Source organism: Stegodyphus dumicola, chromosome 9 (assembly GCF_044657685.1).
Source record: "Stegodyphus dumicola isolate Sdum_Otavi_A_Nest chromosome 9, ASM4465768v1".
Taxonomy (NCBI): Eukaryota; Metazoa; Arthropoda; class Arachnida; order Araneae; family Eresidae; genus Stegodyphus; species Stegodyphus dumicola.
Genome location: NC_140776.1, coordinates 82,030,048 through 82,051,643, shown reverse-complemented (window position 1 = coordinate 82,051,643; position 21,596 = coordinate 82,030,048). Strand labels below are relative to the sequence as shown.

The window sequence follows — 21,596 nt, the reverse complement described above, 5'->3', positions numbered from 1 at the left end:
GAACTGTATATAAAATTATTGGTCTGATGAAGGTGATGTAAAGTGTTCTTTTTGTGTGTAGATTTAGTTTAGATTTTCTTCCGAGCAGGGAGTAAAGAGCCATAAAGGCAGCATTTGCTTTATTAATGACATATTGTATGTGTTCTTTGAAATTTGGTACTTTATCAACATACACACCCAGGTATTTATACGAATTAGCCACAGGAACTAGTAAGTTATCAATATTGATGTTAACGTTAACAGGGAAATTTTTTCTATATCTTCGGGAGAGAACTACACAACTTTTTGTTGCATTTATTTTAATCTTCCAATCTTGGCATTATTTATTGATTAGGTTGACTTGTATCTGAAGTTTATCTATTGCATTGTGTAGTTTTCTTGCGCTGGTAAGTATTATAAGTATTACCGTATTATCTGCATATTTAAAAGTACCGGAATGAAGTGGAACTAGCATCTCATTTATAAAAATATTGAAATACTTTGGTCCTAAAACAGACCCTTGCGGGACGCCTCGGATTTTTTTTTTTTTTTTTTTTTTTTTTTTTTTTTTTGGAGGGGATGAGAGGATTTCTCCACATCGAACTTGAAAAGTGCGTCGATAAAGGTAGGAGTGTGTGAGTTTGAGAAAACTATTTGGCAGTAAGAAGTTAAATAATTTATGAAGTAAGTCAGCATGCCAAACACGGTCAAATGCCTTCTTGAAATCGAGAAAGCATACTGCTACTCTGTTCATTTTTCTAAATTCCTGGGCAATGTATTCAACCAGATGAAGTACTTGATGTGTTATACACTGTCTCTTCCGGAACCCAAATTGATTTCTGTCGAAGAGATCCAATTTTTCGAGATGATTTGTAAAGCGTGAGCTGATAATACGTTCAAAAACCTTACCGAGTGCTGGTAAAAGACTTATTGCTTCGTAATTTTTAGGGCCCTTTCTTCAGCATGCATTTCAGAGATATCTTTTTTTTGAGTGGTGCATTTGCCCCACGTGACTTAAAGGATGAATTTGATTGGAGGAAGTGCTTCTTAGGGACTTTGTTATTTTCCAGACAGAATTTGTTTGTAAGTCAATATTATCTAATAAATTATCCCGTATTTTAGAACGATGGTTTGCAATATCTTCCTGAATTTTCCTGTTTAAGTAGTTAATGTGTCTTTTCTTATTAGGGTGAAGGGTAACTTGCCAGCGTTTTCGACATCTGTTTCTCTCCTTGATTAATTCTTTAATTTCATTAGGTAGACCATAAGGATTTTTTTTGTTTGGAAATATAAGTTTAGTTATTAATGGCATTTTGAATTTTGAAATTAAGTTTAATAATCTCATGTTCTATTTCGTAAACTGTGATCAAAAGTAGCTCTGCTTGGAATGTTCTTAAGTTGGTCAGTAACTAAGTTCCAATTGACTTTGGGCAAAAGTCAGTGCAGGCTTTGGGCAGAGGGAGATAAAACCCATTAAAATGAAAAATTATAAGCAGATGATCCTGATGATAATTCAGTGATAACTTCTAGCTGTGGGATTTTAGGCAGGTGTTTCATGAGGACTATATCCAAGATGTCACATAGTCCGTTATAAATGTAATGAGTGGGATTATTAGGGGCAATAAGCCTGATGTCGCTATCGATGATGAAATTATTAAGAATATCCCCGTTTCTATTGCTGTTTCTGCATTGTTAGGCAGTATTTTTAGCGTTAAGATCTCCTGTTATAATGGTAGGATAGTTATGTGTGGTAAGTATGTTTAGATCTTGAGTAGTAAGAACATTAGAAGGGGCATTGTAGACTGAGATAAAGAGATACGGCTCACTGAAACCGCTATAAATCAGTGCAGCAGCATTTTCAATTGAACAGGAAGCATCAGTGTTGAATTTTGTGGCTTTAAGATGATTTTTAATAGTGATGGCGTTGCCACCTCCTCTATTGTGATGTCTGTCCTCACGGATAATTAGGTAATAAGTCATGAGTTCTAACTGATGTTTCCAAATTTCTTTTGCATTAAAGTAACTTATTTTGAGGTAGCTCTTGGTAGCTGACGTAAGATTTGAAATATCATGAATTTGACTAAAATTTATAATCAATGCATGATAAATAATCAAAAGCGGCCATCCCGACTTCAGTTTTTTCAAATATTCCTTTAGCAGTTTTAAATTTATGAAAAAATTCTTTAAATTGTAGTATTTGTATCTTAATCCATTCAAAAAATCCCAATTGGTTGGGTTTTGAGCTTTTGGACTGGTTCTCTTCATTGATTGGTTGTTTCCAAGCTGATGTGCGTTTTTGGAATTTCTTGCGGTTTAAGCGCCGGAAATTTACTTTTATCATATTGGAACTGATTTTTAGAAGCTTTTATTTCTTCAGTTTGCATTTTGATATTATATGGGTGTTTAGGGCAACCCTTAAATGACGAAATGTGATCTGCTCCGCACAAGGCACAGACAGGTGGTTTATTTTTGTCTTCTTTGGTTTGAGAACAAATGTAAGTTTCATGGAGTTTAGCGCATTTAAGACAAAGCTCCTTATACCGGGTGGCCATAATGAAACTGACAGTGCTCACAGTGTTCTGTAGCGCGATCTATTTGCGAGAATGACGCCACATTTTGTAGGAAGATTAAACAAGACGGGGGACGAAGGATTCCGCGAAAAAACAAATTAGTTCCAAAAGTCACCGCTAGGGGAACATTTGGCGCTGTGTAATAGAAAATAGAGTGTTAACAAATGCAAATCAATACGGAAGTTACCTTTTATTTTGCATTCAAATGAAGTTCAATGTGGCTGCCGTTCTTGTGGACCACATATTGCATTCTGTGCACAGTATGCACAACAGCAGAAAGTAACATGTCTGCAAGAATCTCCCGTACAGTCCGTGATATGTTATCCTTCAACGTAGCCAGGTCCTGGACCACTCACTGATAGACCTTGGACTTAAGGTAACCCCATAGCCAGAAGTCGCATGGGCTACTGAGGTGGCCATGCAGTTGGAAAGTAGCGGCTAATGACTCTTTCTGTTGCGAATTTCTGTCGTAGCATCTGTTGCACCCGTACAACAACGTGTGGAGGGGCTCCATCTTGCATGAAAATGATTTCCCCCAGCCATTGTCTTTGCTGAAGTGCCGGAATGACAAAGCTGTTCAACATGTGGCGATATTTCTCTCCGGTAACAGAACAGGTTTCCGGTCCTGTCGGGGTAATGCTTTCATAGAAGAATGGGCCAACGATAAATTCCGCTGTGAACTCACACCACCTTTGGTGAATGTAAGGGAATTGCTGTGACTGCATGTGGTGGTTTGTCATCCCAAATTCGGCAGTTCTTGGTATTCACAGTTCCATTCAGGTAAAAGTGGGCCTCGTCTCCCCATAAGATTTTTCACGGTCAAGCATCATCCACCTCCATTCTGGCAAGAAAGGTGAGAGCAAAAGTAAATCGCTTATCATGGCCGGGGTACAGTAACTCCTGCTCAGCGTACGTGATATTGCAGATCACGAGCCTTTATCGGTGTTTATGTAGATTTTACGCTTTTTTAAAAGTATTGCGATATTGCACTTGAACTAAATCAGAAAATGTGCATAATAAAAGGTAATTTTATTCCGTATTAATTTGTATTTGCTAACACTCTATTTTCTATTACACAGCGGCAAATATTCCCCTAGCAGTGACTTTTGGAACTAATTTGTTTTTTCGCGGAATCCTTCGTCCCCCGTCTTGTTTAATCTTCCTACAAAATGTGGCGTTATTCTCGCAAATAGATCGCGCTACAGAACTGTGAGCACTGTCAGTTTAGTTATGGCCACCCGTTATTTGCAGCGATTCCGTGTATGCCCGTACCGCTGGCACTTATGGCATTGCACGGCACCGGGGCGATATTTATAAGGTTCAACGAAAACATCCAGACTCTTAATATCATAACTGGATTTTCCTTCCTTGTTTCGGGTGCATTCTGCTAAGTAAACTGGCAAGGGAACTGTCTTTCCTTCGATTACATGAGTAATCTGACGAATTTTTTTAACAAGAATTCCCCGAGTTTTTATTTCGTTTTCATGAGTTCCATATTTGCTGTTTTAGGTAGCTTTTTTGTGATAGCTTTTATTGGTTTTTCACTGTTCAATTTGAATATGTGATAGGGAAGTTCTAATTTATCCAGATAATCTGTGAGTATTCTATAGTGAGTAGAATCATAGACTCTGATGGTAAGTGTTCCTTCGGATAAGTTTCCGAGGAATTTTTTGATATTTATTATTTCTTCAATATCATCCTTTGACTTGTCCCAGTCGCTTGCAAAGTCGGCTAAGACTATAGGAGGAATATGTCCTGCAGTTTTAGTAGGGGCTATGAAGTCTCCTTGATCACGAGAAGTGGAATCCATATTATCCTCTGGATTGAGTTCCTGAAATTTATTTGTCTGGGCAGGTTCAATAATTTCTGAATTTGATACAGTGCGTTTGTGGGTAATACGCCGTGTGCTGAAACCTTTTTTATCAGTGACATTTTTCTTACGCTTATTTTTTGCACTAGGAGATAGGATTTGATTTGTATCCATGGTGGAGATTTGTGAATTAGTAGTGACTTTATCATTAGTTTGGTTTTCAGCTAAATACTCAGTGAGTGCCATTATTTGATTTTGAATATCGCTAATATAATGTTGTTGTTCTTCCATTTTGTTGGGGAAATCTCGTAAAGCGAGATATTCATCTTCGAGTTTCTGCTTAACAAGCGTAAAATTAGTTGGCGTAAATTCAACAGAATTATTTATACATCGTTGATCGATTTTTATAAACGCCTCCTCTCTCTTCATAATAAGCAGTAATTCCGTACAACTTAGCCAGATAAGGCCTATGGTATAATGAAAAGCATACTTATATTCATATTGTCACGTAGAGACGATTGAAGCTGCACTGTAAAAAAAAATCTGTAAAGTTACTAAGAAAAGTCGTGGAAACTGGGATGCAATGGATTATTTGAGTAATCAAAACAGGAATTTTCTTAGTAACTTTACAGAGATTATACCTGTAATGGTTACAGATGTTTGACACGTAATGTTACAGGAAGTTATTCTGTAGGCATAACAAAGTTTTTGTATGTTGATTACCGAAGCATATGCCTGTAAAGGTTACAGATCTTTGATCTGTAATGTTACAGGAAATTATCGTGTAAGTATAACATGTTTTTCATATGTGATTTACCAATGTAAACATCTGTAAAGATTACAGGAAATAATAGTGTAAGTAGATCGTAATTTTTGAATATTTTTTCAAATTCTAAAAAAAAATTACTTATGTAACTCAACAATGAACTTAAATTCAGTTATCACAAGTTATCCAAAATTATTTTCATGCTTAATTGCATTATTCATTTTAATTACAACATATAATTCTTTTAGGCATAAATGCTTTTTAATCTCTTCTGCTACTGACCATTAATTGAAATAATAGATTAATTAATCGGACAGTTGTACAGGTATTTTCCCAGATTTAAAACTTTATTAATAAATTACATTCTTCTCATTGAATACAAAATTGAAGAATTAGTTAGTCCTAAATTTAATTTTTATTTAATTTTTCAAGTATTCCTTCTACTAAAACATTTATTGCCTACAGGCAGCCAGACAGTAAGCTTAACACTAGCATTTGGCTCTAGATTTAAATCCTAGAGAATGGGCTGCCTGTGTAAATGTTTGTGTTACATGAAGTTTTCCTTAAAATATTCCTTTCCTTGGACAGATGGCCCTCTCTTGCTTTGTCATATTTCAAATAATCAATTCAAGCATTTAATGTAGGTATGACTTCACAACTTCGTCCCAAATTCTAACTGAAAAATTGAACAGAATCCCCTGATACTGTGTCTATAATACATGATGAATATAGAATGATCTTAAAAATTTAAGGAAGAAAATATAATGTATTTGGAAATGCCTTGATCCTATAATTATATTTTTCTCTGCTATGCCTAGAAAATTAAGAAAAGAATGTAAAAACTGAAGATAAAGAATTCAGCATTAATAATTGATATGATAGTAGTAATAAACTAAAAATTTTTTAATGAAAAATTGATAATGCATAATGGCTCCTTAAAATTTTAATTTTCTATCCTACTATTAATGGAACTAATTTATCACTATAATCAAAATGACTCGGATTTTCTTTCTTTAACTGATGTCAAAAATACGATGATTATTTCAAAATTCCTGTGGATGATTTAATTGTTCTCAAAATTTTCTATTCATTTATTAAATGGTTCAGATTAATGTTTTTGTTATCATTATTTCAAACGACTTTTTAAATCTTCGGGAAAAATGTTTAAATCTTCATTCAACAAAATTATATTTTTAGATAGATTTTTATGGAATAAAAAATTCTGTAAGATAATATTCATTCACACAAGATATTAACTTAGTATTTGCTCATTACTTTACAAGTATTCGATGAAGCCTTTTAGTGTAACATACAGGTTACATAAGGAACCATTTCATTTTAACGTAATATTCCATAATCATATATTTTATTTAAAAAAATATCATATTTTGAAAATATTGGATATTGCAATGGATTTCGACTCTTTATTCCAATACACAGAATATAGAAACAAAAATAGGTTTATTTTTATTTGAAAACTATCCAAAAGGAAAATAAAATAAAAAATAGGTAAAATTTATATTATTGTTATTTTTAATTAACTAGTTGTGAAGGTGCAGTCCTCTTCTTCTTAGGATTCAAAGCATGGCTCCTAAATAAAGAAAAAATCACATTCGTTAGAAGTACATAACATATTCTAAATTTGTTATGTGACATTTTAATTTAGAATCTCTTCATAATAATTGCATGCACTTGCACATATTCCAAATGATTTAAATCTTTTTTTAAATTAAATAATTAAATTGCAAACAAGATTCCTTTTGGTCCTTTCATGAAATCATAAATTGCATGTATCATCCATTTTTGAAGCAAAAACAGTACAAATTTAAATAATTCATTTTGCAGAAAATAATTTGAGGTTTATTAGATATTTACTATATTTATTTGTAATATAAAATAAATCTGTAAAGTAGTTTTAATAATGATCAGATTTTTTTTAAGATTAATTTCTCTAGAAATTGAAATGTATTAAGGTAGCACTTCTCAATCTGTGGATCATACAGCTTGCCCTCATGGTCCTCCGAAGTTTCCAAAGGAGACAAAAAAATTTAGTTGAAAAATCTCAGAGTTTAAACAGTTACATATGACAATCATCTATCACCTTTTCTCGTAAGATAGACATTTTATGAAATTTATTATTGGTTACCCTACTTACAGACTTCCCACTCAGTCTTAGCAGTAAAAGATGGATTTAAAGCACTATAACTGTGGTACTTACCACCATATATCCAAATATACTATCATATATCCACTAAGACTGTGGTCTTACCATCATATATCCAAATATAGAAGAGCCATGCAAGAATTACAAATCATCCTTCTCATTAATAATCTTGAAATATTAGAAATATAACTTTTCTTCAATGGACTTAATTATGAAATATAACGGATTTTAATTATATATTAAAATATAAGTGTACTAGTAGTAATATATGCTAAAAAATTGCTTTCGAAGGGAACAGCAGCAAGGTGATTCACAAATTATGATAATTCACATAATCTCTATTCGAAAAAAGTTTGAGAAATGCTGAAACAGGAGAATAATTAAATTATGGTTAATACTGGTAATTTCAGCCATATGCTTTAAGCTTGATGATCAACATTAAAAAATTCTCAGAAAGTGTTAGATCAAAAACTACTTTTCCACATAATATGAACTTATACGTAACAGCATTTAATACTTAGCTCACTGGCAAAATATACAAAATTTTGAAATGCAAGTATATATATATAAGGCCAATAATATAGTTATCAACAATTAATGCATGAACTTCAATACTTACACAATTAACAAACACATGAACAATGATGTTACATGCATTCATCCTCTGAATTAACTAGTCAGTTTGGGTATTTTCTATCTTAGATGTCGCAAAAATTGATTGTGGATTTAATATTTTAAATGTTCCTCTCATAGACATTTTAATACTTGTATTTTTTACATATAGTGTCATCTTTAGTTTTACAGATATTCATTTGTTCACTTATTACGATTAAGTTTTACAGACAGAACAGATGATACCTGATTACATTAAGTGGTATTTAAGACAAACTTACTTACTGGTACTTAACACAGTTGCTAGAAAAATATTACATAGTGAAAGACAGGGTACAAAGTCAGACAGTATGCCTTAAACTTATTGACTTACACTAAGCTATTTAATGCTTGAAATATTTATGATTAGATAATATCTTTTACATCATCAATATCTAACAGTGATATGATATACTTTAAGTATACAGTAAAACCACTCTATAACTTTTCCATAATTTTGTACAATTTTGATATTTAATGGAGGTGGTTACTTCACAAAGCATGATTCTCAGTGATAATTAATATCAATGTTTGTATCACCAGAATACTTGACATAATCACTTAAAGAAGTATAGTTGCTAAGGAAGGTTTTTCTATACTTCAAACAATGGTTTACATATTTTAAAAAGTATATTTTTCTGACACTGTTATTTAAAAGGTGTATAACTCCTTCTACTCTTAAGCATAAAAATTTGAAATTTTTATGCTTAAGAGTCATTCATTTAGTTGTAACTTACAGGAAGATATCTTAAATGCCTAAAATGTTTTAATTTATGAAAAACAGCAGTTAGAGTATATTGAAGGGTGCTCCCTGTATTATCAAGGGAGCGCAAGTTTGTGCAATTCTCTGATGTTTTCTTAAGTGAAAATAGGTCGGTGTGTACATGGATAAAGTCAAGGGAGTGCGCGATGCCAAGTTTGTACAATTCACAGATTTTTTTTTAAGTGAAAATAGGTCGATGTGTACATGGATATGTGCAATCTGTCTTCATGTAGTGGCGGTTTTTGGCACACAAATCGTCGCTACACAAGCCAAAATAACATGGTCAAAGAATTGCACAAACTCGGTATCCATGTACTGCCAAAAATCGCCAAATTTTGCCAAGGGGCACCCATAAATATGCTTTTACCAAAACAAGCTTTAAGGCATACTGTCAATTACATTTTAAATTCCAGTGATTTTTCAACACTAGTTCAAATACTCTAAGCATATGTTTGCATAAGTTACATAACTTTTGCATCAGCAAAATTTATAACTTAGCAAATATGAACTATGAAAAAAAATATTTGAGCTTACCTTGACCCTTGGATTTACTAAATCTATGACACTTTTAACGCCAAAGAAATTCGATGACCGAAAATACGCGATGATTTATTTAATCTGGTTTTAAAATGGGTCATTTTAAGTTTGGCTATATCAACAACATATTACTCAGTATTGTTGGATAGTGAATTTGTAATTCTTTTTCATTCTTGAAATATATACACATGACAGAATTGGAATAAAAATTTTAGGTTTTTCAGATGAACTCATAGATTGAACTAATTTGTTGAATTTTATCAAGTAGTTCTTAAAAATACAGCCAACGATTAATTAAAACCAACTGCAATTCAAATGGATACTCTTTGTCAAAAAGGAGCAGTAGAACTTATTTTAAACATTCAGCAATAAATAGTTTTCTGAATATATTTTTTAGCGTAACGGCAGTTTCAAACATAATAAAGAGAACAACATTCATTCTAATGAGGATAATTTTGAAAATAATTCACATTAAAATATATCTGAAAGAGATTTTTAAATGAAAAGATGACACAAAATAATTATTTTCAAAAAATACATGTTATCTCAGATATAGAAGAAATTTGGCATTGAGCTGAGTATTGAAATTAATATATGCAACTGACGTATCATTACTAATATTTCCATGATTTGATATTGAATGCTATAACTATTAAATATTAGCAAATGCATTTTATAATGAACTTTGCACCAAAATTTATAGTAAATTTATATGTAAATTTACATTGTAAGTACTAGAATGAATGTTGTACCATTTTATTAATATTTTACTTTTCAACAAGCATAAAGGAAAAAATAGAATTTTTTTTCTTTAATGTTCCTAGTATGTTACATCATAGTTAAAAATATGTCAAAGTCACGGCATTTCGATTGCCTTTTGTAAATGTTGGTTATAATGTAACTTAATAGATGCTTTATAAGTTGGTAAAGACTGTCCTGGATTAAAACTATCTTTAACACAAAAAATAATATACATTGAATACTTTTACAAATATGTAATTGCTATCCGACTATATAATCTTTTAAGGCGAACTTATCGCATGTATTAATGAAATGATATTCCATTTTTAATGTATGTTAAGTTATTTTGTCGAATTTTTTAAATATATTACATTTATTTATTCTTTTTCGTTGAGATTAATAATAACATACAATGTGTAATAATGCTCTGAAAAATATTCTAAAGCAGTTCACGCTGGGATTAATGATAACATGTGTGGAATAATAATGTTACATCTGTCAACAAAATGAAAAAGATGAATATTCTAACGCGATATGTTTTAAAAGATACATAAATATTCAACATGAGAAATTATTAGACTATAGATAGAACATTAATATTAAGCTTATTTGTTTTAAAACTAACATATTAACAAATTTGTTTCTGTTTATAAATATGAGCAGTTTAACTGCAGACACCTGCAGATGTAACGAATAAAAGTTGTTATTTTACTAAATGGAACACAAGCTCTGTGATTTGAACTCTAACAATAATTCAACACAGGTTTATTTAGGAGCATTAGAATTATAAGCTAAACATTAAAAAAATTTAATTATAGATAGTGTAAAGAACATAACAAATACATTACATAAAATTAGTAAAATACACGTCAAACACTATTTCGAACTTACCTCGACCATAGCAAAAATAATGGCTAACATGGCGACTATCGTTGAACTCTCCCGCTAAGACGCTGTTTTTCCACCTTCTTCCTGATTGGTTCTTCTCTCTCAGCCGTTTTAAGCCACGTGATCACACGCTACGGACAAAATCCAAGCAAAACTTCTTGAAAAACTCCTGTAGAGTTTACAGTTTCGTTTGGTTCTGTGTTCGTTACAGGTATTTCCTTCGTAATTGTTCGCATTTCTGTAACTATACAAGACTTTTGTCTGTAAACTTCGAAGTTTTTTTTTACAGTGTGAGTACTGCTGAAGCATATGCAATAATAGCTCGCAGGTAAAAAGGCAATCCAAAGATAAGCAAAGTTTGGCTCCCCAAGACGAGGAGAAAAGCAAGAAAAATCCCTGACTCGTCCCTATGGGCTCAGTGTCAGGAATGGTTCATCTATGTCCAAAGACACTTTTGATTTATTGCCTTCAAAGCTCGTAATAGAAAAAGGATGACGTCACGTGTGGATTACGTCAGGGTTACGAGCGCATTTTGTTGTAATAACGCATTTTGTTGTATTCAAGCGATCGGCACCACATTTTCGGCTATCCTAGAGTGGACTGGCCCTTCAAGACACTGCAAAATACAATAGAAATAAACAAAGCAACAAGAAAGAATATAAATAGAATAAGTGTTTGTGAAAAATTTAAAGCGCCATCCATTTCTTGAGAATTCGGCTCATGTGATGAAGCAAATGGGTTCGTCATGGCACCCTTCCTACTACGTCATAGGTGTTACCACCCTTAATTTTCGTGTTCTTATAAGATGCTAGGTACTTGGCTCTTAATTTTAAGTGTTGTCCGAATTGAGTTCTTTTGATCGCTACTAAGTCACCAACTTTGTACGGCTGTGCTTCTCTTCTCTTGGCGCTGTATATTTTTCTATTTTCCTGTTAGACTTGAAAAAATTGTCCTTTCGCTTGCTTTCGTAATTTTTCTCTTTGAGACTCGAATTGAGATTGAAATTCACTTTCTCTCAGTTCTTTGAGCTAATCGGTGCCCTTAATGTTCATTTTGGTACCGAAGAGTAACTCAAACGGACGTGGTGTCAATGCTTTTCTGCAGAGCCAGATTTACGCATAAGCTACACAAGTCATAGCTTAGGGTCCCCACTATCTTGGGTTGCCCCAAAAAATTAAAATATAGTATAAATAGTATTAAGATATATTATAACAGACTTATAAAGGGCCCCATATCTCAAATAGCTTAGGACCTTATAAAGTCTAAATCTGGCTCTGCTTCTCTGATATGTTAAGTTAAACGACCTGTCTATTTTCTCTCTTCAGGCTGGTGGCAATTATATGATGTTTGATATCTTCTTTAGCACAGTAGCCCGAAAACTCAGTGGACGTGAAAGCCGCTTCTCTATCAGAAATGATTTGACAAAGGGCTTCCAGAAATAACCTTCTGATTCTCTAACATGAGTTTCACCTCGGCTGATGTTGTAGATTTGTTGGATAAATTGAAGTAAATTTAGTAAACGCGTCAACCACTACTAATATGTGCTTGTTGTTTTTATAGGTACTTTACATAGAACCCAAGTGGTCTATGTGATATATGTGCAATGGATGTCCTCCTTGAATCGCGGATGTAAAAATCGTTCTTTTTTCCTTGCTTTGCGATTTATTAAAATGCAATGCACGCAACTAGCATAACTTTTTCTATCCTCTGCCAAAGTTTGGAAATGGAGTAGTATTTCTTCAGGTGTTTCTTTGTATGCTTGATATCGATATGTCCTTTCTCGTGGGCATGTTTTATGACTTCAGTCTGCATGCTTTTCGGTACATTTATCATTTCTCTACCATTAGTAAACTTGCATAATATGCCATTTCTATTACAGTAATTGTCATAACTTGAGGTTTTCAATAATTCCTTAATGGTTTTATTTTGGTGTCATTTTCTTGAGCAAGTTTTAACTTAGGTAGGACGTTTTCAATAGAAATACATTTATAGGAGGTCTACTCGAGGCATCGACGTGCGGCATTCTGACACCCGAGCAATGCTCTATAACATAATCGAATTCCTCTAATAATAGAGCCTAATGAGCGACACGCGTCACTAAACCTTGTTTTTCCATCGCGGAGAAACGCGGAACAGTTCGTTACTATCTTAAATGAAATTCCCAAAAGGTAAACAGGAAACTTTTTCAGTGCTTCTACAATTGCAAAGATCTCCAACTCATAACTTGAATACTTTTTCTCTACGTCGGAGGTTTTCCTGCTCATAGAATAAGTGGAGTGAAAATTGCTGTCGGTTCAGGTAAATTTAAAACGGCTTGCGTCTTCAAGGTAGATGGAAAAATTTTAACATCTTTTATGACATGGCCTAAAAAGTCAACCGTTTCTTAAAGAACTGGGATTTTTTTAAAATTTATTTCTAACCTGTATTCACATGATAGATTTAAAACGTGATTCAGCCTCTCGATTTCTTTTTTGCATGAGGCAGACAAAGTGATGATATCGTCCATATACGGCAAAACGACGCCATCGTTAACTAAGGGTCGGAAATGGTAAAATCTCTGGAATACAGCTGGTAAATTACAGAGTCCAAACGGTACATTCAAAAACTGGTACTGTCCAACGTGCGTAACAAACGATGTGTACCTCCGACTTTTCTTTTCGATGTTCACGTGAAAAAAGCCAATTTTGGGATCAGTGGTGCTGAAAATACGTGCCTCTTGAAGGCTGTATAGGTTATCCTGAATGAGGGGAAGAGGAAATTTATTCTTCACAACAACTTTGTTACTTTGTTTAAACGACGAATAGTCAACGCAGACTCTGGGTGTTCCATCTTTTCTTTCTAACGGCAGTATCGAATGACGAAATGTGTGAATGCTGAAGGAGACTATTTTGAAGGTGATAATGCCACGGAGAACTGATTTTGTAAGTACAATGATTTATTGGACCAACTTTTTTTTTTTTTTTTTTTTTTTTTTTTTTTTTTTTTTTTGTCACACCTTATATATTTTACATTATACGCATATTCACGAAAGTCTCTATATCGCCTGTCGTTGAGTGATTAGCTTGGAATTATTGTCAACTTATTGCTGTATAATTATATTGGCAGAAAAGTTACATTATGCTTCCGAAAGTTCGGAAGTATGCATTGAATTAGAGATTTACTTGCTTAGTTACAAATTGCTTATTTCTCTCTCTCTGCTGGATAGCGGCTGCCACGCAACGAAGCTTACACGAGATGTCTAATAAGTTTACGGAAGTCTGCCAGAGGTATAGCCTTCGAAACGCCTTTTAGAATTTCTCATAAATCAGTTAAGGTCGTTGGTGGTGGATAACGTGCATACATTTTTCCAAATAGCCGAAAGACGTTCAATGGGATTTAAATCTAGGCTTCTCGGAGGTCATTTTGGAAAGCAAAATTCTGTGGATGCTCCTAGAACCTGGTGTTAACAAACCGACATCTGTAACAGCTGAAATTATCATGCTGATAGATTCCATCTTCATCCGGATGGCAGAAGACTGTCAAGGGATATAAGTCAAATGATATAAGTGTCAAGGGATATAAGTGATTTTGTTTCTGGAACCATGTTCGAGATGAAAATTTCTGAAGGGCCATTGTTAGGCCATTGCTTCTCGAAATTTCCCTAATGATGTTGGCTCCAGTAGCCGTTTCTCGTGGCATTCGGCCCGAGAAAATTTTCGGCATCTCTATTAAGTGAATTCCGACAGCATAGATAATAGCTTTAAAAATGTATGATCTGCAACTTCAAAAATTTTTCCAACATCGATATTAGCTACATTTTCATCGTTCTACTCATGTTTTTTGTAATAAGTAAACAAGTGCTCCCAACCATGGGTTAACCGTCGTGAAGAATCTGCATAATGCACTGCAACCAGAGAGAGTAACTTGGATCCACATTTAATGCCTTATTGATTCTTTTGCCTTGCCTTATTGCTTCCTTACCCATGCAAAAGGATGGAAATTCATCTCAACCCTATTCTGAGTCTAATTTAACGAAGTTATTATGGTCTCCTGCTTTCACCGTTGCTTTGCCTACCAGTATGGACAATTCATCTTGCTTGGTGAACCGCCGTTTGCACGATAGCTTGATTCGTAATAAAGAGGAGTGCGACTTCATCAGAAAAACGACGTCCATTTTGTTCGAGATGGTTGTCCTAGCTGTCTGTCTAGATGTAAAGATAAGTTATTTTTGTTTGCTTAACTATTTGAGGAAATAGGGTTTTTTTTTTTTTTTTTTTTTTTTTTTTTTTCCTTTTGTAGTTGATAAATTAACCTAACTCTATAGAAATCATTTTTCTTTTGTGTGTCGATTAAGTAAAAGCATTAGATTGAATAGAGATTTATAACCTTTTTAAAATTATTGTAACTTAACTTAATTGTAAAAGAAAAATAAGTTCTTCATGAAATTATTTAATTGAATTTTTGCTTGAGTTACTTCTTGGTGAGGATTGCTTTATAATAGTGCCTGTATTAGAACATTTTTGCTCCTCTCAGGACGAACTTGTTTGTAGAAGTGTAATAGTATCACTACTTAACTTTATCCGGTTAAATCATATTTTATTAATCAAAAGAAAAAAATAAATGATAAAAATTATTATGTGCAATAACTATTGTTTGTTTGATGGTATTGAGTGCAATAATATTTCTTCTGTACCGATTATTCTGTGTGAAGTGGAAGGTGTAACTTGTTAAAATTTATATTTTTTTTTCTTCCCGGGGAGGGTACTGTTCATAAATTTATAGTTTATTTTTGGTATGTTTTACCAGATTTGCAAAGTAACAATAATAGAGATTATAAAGAATAATGTTAAGGAATAATTACTCAGTAATAGTTTGATGTGTAAAGCAATAGTACTAAATTTGTGGAATATATTTTGATTTGCCAAGTACTATATATATAATTGCCATAAGAGTTAAATAAATAAGTTTTTCTAGATCAATCAATGGTTAAATTTAATTTGTGTGCTCATGATTTTCACCAGTTTATTTCTCAAATTGATTTCAGGGTTAATCCGGAATAAACACAACGCAATTAAAACAGGTTATTGATACTAGTATGTTATGGTAGAAATGAGTATTTTTACTGTTGTGGTCAACTAATAGGGTACCTTATTGGTAAAACTTTCAAAAACGACGCAACAGTGATACTTTTCTTTGCTAGAAATTGTGTTTGAAAAGAACTGAATTATGGGACGGCTGATTGCAGTGCTGCACAGAACAGTCAGTGTATTGAGCTCTTTCAGGTCTAATATGATAAATTATTCTCTTCAGAATTATTAAGAGATGTTGAACAGAACTATTACCTCTTTGCAAAATTCAGTTATCCACCTGTCCCTTAGGAATGTCTACCGAAATTCAGTTCTCCACCTGTCACCAAGGGCGGGGGACTTTGTGAATTATCCCTTTCCAATCAGAAAAGATCATCAACATGGTCTTTACACGAGATTTCTGAAACCAAAGTTTGTTTGACTTCTCAACAACTATTGACCTTGAACAAAATTCAGATCGCATAAATTTACGAGTGTTAGAGAAAAAAACTTAAATAGGATATTGGGGTATTTAATAGTTAAAAATACTTTTACGTACTTAGTATTTGCGTATTTTTCTCTTGCGTACCAAAAGTGGTTCGCGTTTCAAACGGTTGAGAACCGCTGTTGTAGTCTACTAATCAATATATTATAGACGCTCATCTCAATTAATTAAATAAAGTATGTAATGTCTTATATTATTCTTTGATATTATTTAAATTAATTAATTCAAATAATATCAAGGAACAGTACTTTTTAATTAAAAAGTTGAGAACACTCTTAAAGAAATCCATAGCAATTAATTCTGTTAACTTAGAAACAAAACATGCGATTCAATTTTTAGAATCCAGATAGTTGGAGTTATAGTGTAATTGCAAATCAAAAATTTCAAGCTATAATTCTGATGTGCATATATTATAAACTGTTGAAACATAAATGTGACTTGGCTTTATTATAATTTAGTATACAATGAATCTTGTTTTTTTTTTTTATCGGATAGAGATAAAAAGTTTTCATTCTGGAAAAATTAAAATTTAATGCTTAAAGTCCCTTTAACAAAGATTTCTCCACCTTTTTTAAATTGAAAACTTTGTATCTTCCTATATTGATCAGACTGAAAAGCCTTGAAAACCGCTTTATACTATTTATAAAATTATTCATGTAATATGATGACAAAATTTGTTAATAATTGAAAATGTTAACTTGCTAACGTGCATGAATGACAATTATTTTCTAACATTTACTTCCGAGATCCTTATTTAACAATTCAGTTTTCCTTCTTTCAGCAAACACACATGTATAATCGTCATTACTTTAAAACAGATCCAGGTTCTATATCCGGTGAACGGATTGCCTGCAAAGATTTCGTATATGCACGGAAAATCACGTTTCTTTAAAAGTTCTCCACGAAGACATTCCTTTCTTAGGCAGACAGCCTATGCGTGCTTTATTAAACAAACATAAAAAAATATCTGTTAGTCGAGTCGTGTAATAAATATCTAACGCAAGGATCATATATTCAGTAGCAGCAGGATTGTTTACCTTTTGCCACTTCAGAATCTCTTTATGGCAGATCTAAAAAATAATTTTATGGGAGAAATAACTTTTATAGTCTAGTCTGTGACTTTACGAGGGGGCCATCTAATATGCTTATCTAAGCCCGTACTTTGGAAGTCTAGTTTCAAAGTTTTCGACCGTTCCTGTTAACGTGATTTGCGAAGACAGCTGCGACTTTCGCCCCCTTCCCCAGCCGGAAGACCCACAGACTTCATCCAAACGCCAAAGAGAAATTCGCTCTTGCTTAAAATTCTAGATTCTCTCTATATAGTTAGTTCCCTTTTGTTTGGTTACTGTAATTTATAAAGTATTTTTAAAAATATCTATGTTATGACAACTGAGTAACACCAAAGTTATACGCTTGATAGGAGTATTATTCTATTCTGTTTTCAAACTGAAACATTTTTGTTTTGCCAGAACACATATTTATGTGTAAGCTGATATCTCATTTCTTTCCCCCTCTTTTCTTTATACAGTATAACTCAATGTTTAACCAAGTTAAAAGTCTCAAGACCTCTTCTAGCTGGCAGTTAATGTGTCTTCATGCGCCAACTATGTTACATTCTACGTTATCGAATTAAAATTTTCAATACTGCATGTACGAGTAAGATCGGATAATTTTCGTTTGCTTTGAAGCAGTCATTGACATACGTAGAGTCAAGACTGGAATTTTTATTTCTTGAACTAATGTTTTTCGATCGATAACCTTTTCTAACTGCTGCAAATACCTTAATTAAATTTGTTTTTTCGATAATACTAAAACTACTTAGTGTCTTGGGAATATGCATGCAGCTTTAAGACAATTCTCATTGTTAGGATAAATGTATTTTGAAACATAATAGGATAAATATATTTTGAAACAGTGGTAATACAAAATTCTCTGAATATTTTTCACTAAAAATGTTTTGAAAACTTATATTTAGAAGCTAAGTCGGATAGAATTTTGAATTGTATTATTACGTGTGAAATACATTTTATTGCTTATTAATACATATCTTGATTATTTTTATCTCGAACAGAACCAATGAGTTTTCAGTAAGAATAGTGTATTGTTTAGTGGAATGCAACAAAATACAGGAAAAGACTATTTAACTTAGAAAAAACCTATTAAGAGGAGGTTACAGACATAGGCGGATTATTAAACAATAAAATTAAGAAGTTTAAATATAAATATTTTGTAAATATTATTATTGCTATTATTTTTTAATTAAAATATATAATTATTTGAAAATATACATTTTTCTTGTTACATTTCAAACTTAAATATTATGTGTTTGATTTTTTTAGAAGTTACTAATTATATATTGTTTTATTTTTAAAGCCGACAAATTCAAAACTTATTTACTTGTTTTCAGGATTAATAATGTTTAAAGGTATCTTGTACTTCATTCCGTTTTTGAAAATAACTTCTTGAGTTTTGGTATCGATGTCAGAGATCACTGAATCTATGTGCGTTTGAAAAAGTTCGATTACAGAATTTCATCTTACAAATGATTTTTTTACCCGAGAAAAAATTCCTTTTGTAGTTCTAGGGTTAATAAACAGTTAATTTGTGTTTAGCTCTATACTCAATGCATTAATGTTCTTTTTATTTTATTATTTCTTTCTTTGCAGATCCACAGGTGTATTTGTGTTTATCTACGCGACATTCTACTATGTACAGCGGTCGAATATGGACGGATTACTACAAGCTGTGGAATTCTTTGGTTACACGTTATTGACCTGCTATGCTTTCTTTCTGACTTTGGGCACAGTATCTTTCTTCGCTTCTTTGCATTTCGTGAGATATATCTATCGCAACGTCAAAATGGACTAAAAATCGTTTGTAAATTTGTGTGAGAATTGTATACGTAAGTCGTTAAGTAAAATCTCTGGAAAGCGTTTATGGAAATGAGCAGTTGAAGTGGTTGAAACTCGAAAAAAATTATTTGACTGATTCTTTCCTTTTAATGTATTTATGTATAATTTTATTCCTCTTCCCTCCCTCTTTTTTTGCGTTTATTTTTATTTTTTATTTTATTTATTTATTTATTTTTTTTTTTTTTTACGTCTGTATTTGCATATTTTTAATTTTGCCATATGAAATTAGTAGAAAGACTATATAAACTTGCTCCATTTTTCTGAGTACTATATGTAATAATTAATATTTATAAATGAGACATATTATATAGATTAATACGCTTAAAGAGTGCAAAATCATACTTTTTTGTGCACTTTCCACGTGGTTCCACCTAAGTCTCTTAAAGGCTGTAAAAAAATTCTTTTTCTTAATATATGAAAATGCCGGGCACCAAATTTGTCGAAATTCGAGAATGAAAGCTTTTCTGTAAGCAAAAATGTTTTATATTAGAATTATGGTTTTTAGATAATTTTTAAGAGATATTGTATGGGCAACAAAATGCATGCTCGAATAATATACAGTGGCTCACATCTGTTTTCGAACACTTGTATTTTTGAAATTTTTCCAGATCTTGATTCTGTAACCTTTTTTTTTTTTTTTTTTTTTTTTCTAGTTCTATTTTATAGATCTTGTGCTAAATATTGAATGGTAGACTCCAAATGTTTTTCAAATATGATATTTTATGCATATTTTTAGCCTTGCTTATTACAAAATATATATTATCAAAATATTCCTTGTAATAAAATAATTTATTCAAAATGTTTTAGTCATGTCAGTTTTTAAATGTTTTGACAGGTGAAATTTCTTGTCATAATTTTTTGTTTTAAATAAAACTACATCACAAGAATTGTCGTCTGCATATGGAAATTTATTTGGAACATTTTTGATTTGGAACACTTCGAAAGGGTCTTTTAACCCTTTCCAAGTGTGATTACTATAGCCCTAAGTTGTCAAAACTTCTCCAGACATAAGTCCTATTGAACATATATGGAGTGAGTTGAAGAAAGAACACGGAAACATGGCATTTCTTTGAAAGCTCTACTAAAAGCAATTCTTACGAAGGAATAGTACAGAACAGAACAACTTCTGCGCAGGAATAGTACAAAACTGAATATTACAAGAAAAAAATTAATTGAATCCATTCTAAAATATATGAAAAGTGTAATTCTAGCTAAAGGATATCCAACAAAATCTTGAATGTTCCGATATTTTCGTGTTTTTTATTAAATATAAACGGTTTGTTCAGAGTAGAGTGTTGGAATACTTATTTGAATTCATTTTAAGAACTTTCTGAATATTTTTTTCCCAATAATGCTTTGAATAAATTTTTCCAAAACAAGTGTTTTAAAATTGTCAAATTATTTTAAAAGTGTTTTATAATATTGTTTTAAAAAAGGTTAGTAACAATATACATGAAAAGAAAATAGTTATTTCGCTAGTATTTAGCAACTGATATTTGCAAATAAATCTGGGAAACACAAATGTCTGAGAATAAATGTGAGCCACTGTAGCATACAATAGTAACGAAAAGAAACGGCTGTGGAAATGTTTTAATTTGAAAACATTTTTATTTGTAAATGCCTATCCCCCCCCCCACACACACACATAATTCATTTGGGTAAAGTTTTTAAGAGCTTCGAATAATCTTTTACATTTTAAAGTAAGTTTCTTGTATTTAAATCAGTTGCTAAATTGAATTAAAATGTTAGGGTTAGGGTGTGTGTCCCATTTAATGAGAATCGACTGCGCATCGTCATCAAGATCTTAACTTTCATTCATTTAAGTAAGCCTGATAGTTTAATTCGTTAATGGTATGTGACTGAAAACGTGAAATAATGCAAAGATATACATTTATTTATTGAATGTGCTAGAAAATATCCCAAAAAGAAATTTCGCATCTGCAGGTTTATTTTTTATTTTCTTAGTGATTTTTTAAGTTCTCTTTAGCATTTAAAAAAATAGCTTCTCCCCCAATCATTCAACATATTTTTGTGTTACAGTTACGTTGAAATTTATTTATGAATCAGTATTTTGCTTATACTTATTTGGGAAAGTGTTATTCGTTGTATATAATATTGATCTCAAATTTGCTTACCATTTATCCGTGTATAATTTCATATATCTTGTGATATAACTTGGGAAAAAGTTGATCGGTTTTACTAACAAAACAATTGATGAAAATGGAATTAACATTTCTAGCCGTGGCTTCAAAATTAGTTATTATT

The 21,596-nt window shown here is 32.1% G+C and overlaps 1 protein-coding gene across 3 annotated transcripts in view; it reads left to right on the top strand.

The window, feature by feature from the left end:
• The window catches only part of LOC118179558 (transmembrane 9 superfamily member 1-like), a 98,201-nt gene extending 78,839 nt beyond the window's left edge, over positions 1-19,362 (top strand). For all 3 annotated transcript variants that reach the window (XM_085823688.1, XM_085823689.1, XM_085823687.1), the window contains one exon: positions 19,086-19,362. In XM_085823688.1, coding sequence (XP_085679814.1) covers positions 19,086-19,287 — 202 coding nt within the window. In that variant the 3' untranslated portion in view covers positions 19,288-19,362. The remainder of the gene's footprint in view (positions 1-19,085) is intronic.
• Positions 19,363-21,596: the final 2,234 nt, after the last annotated feature.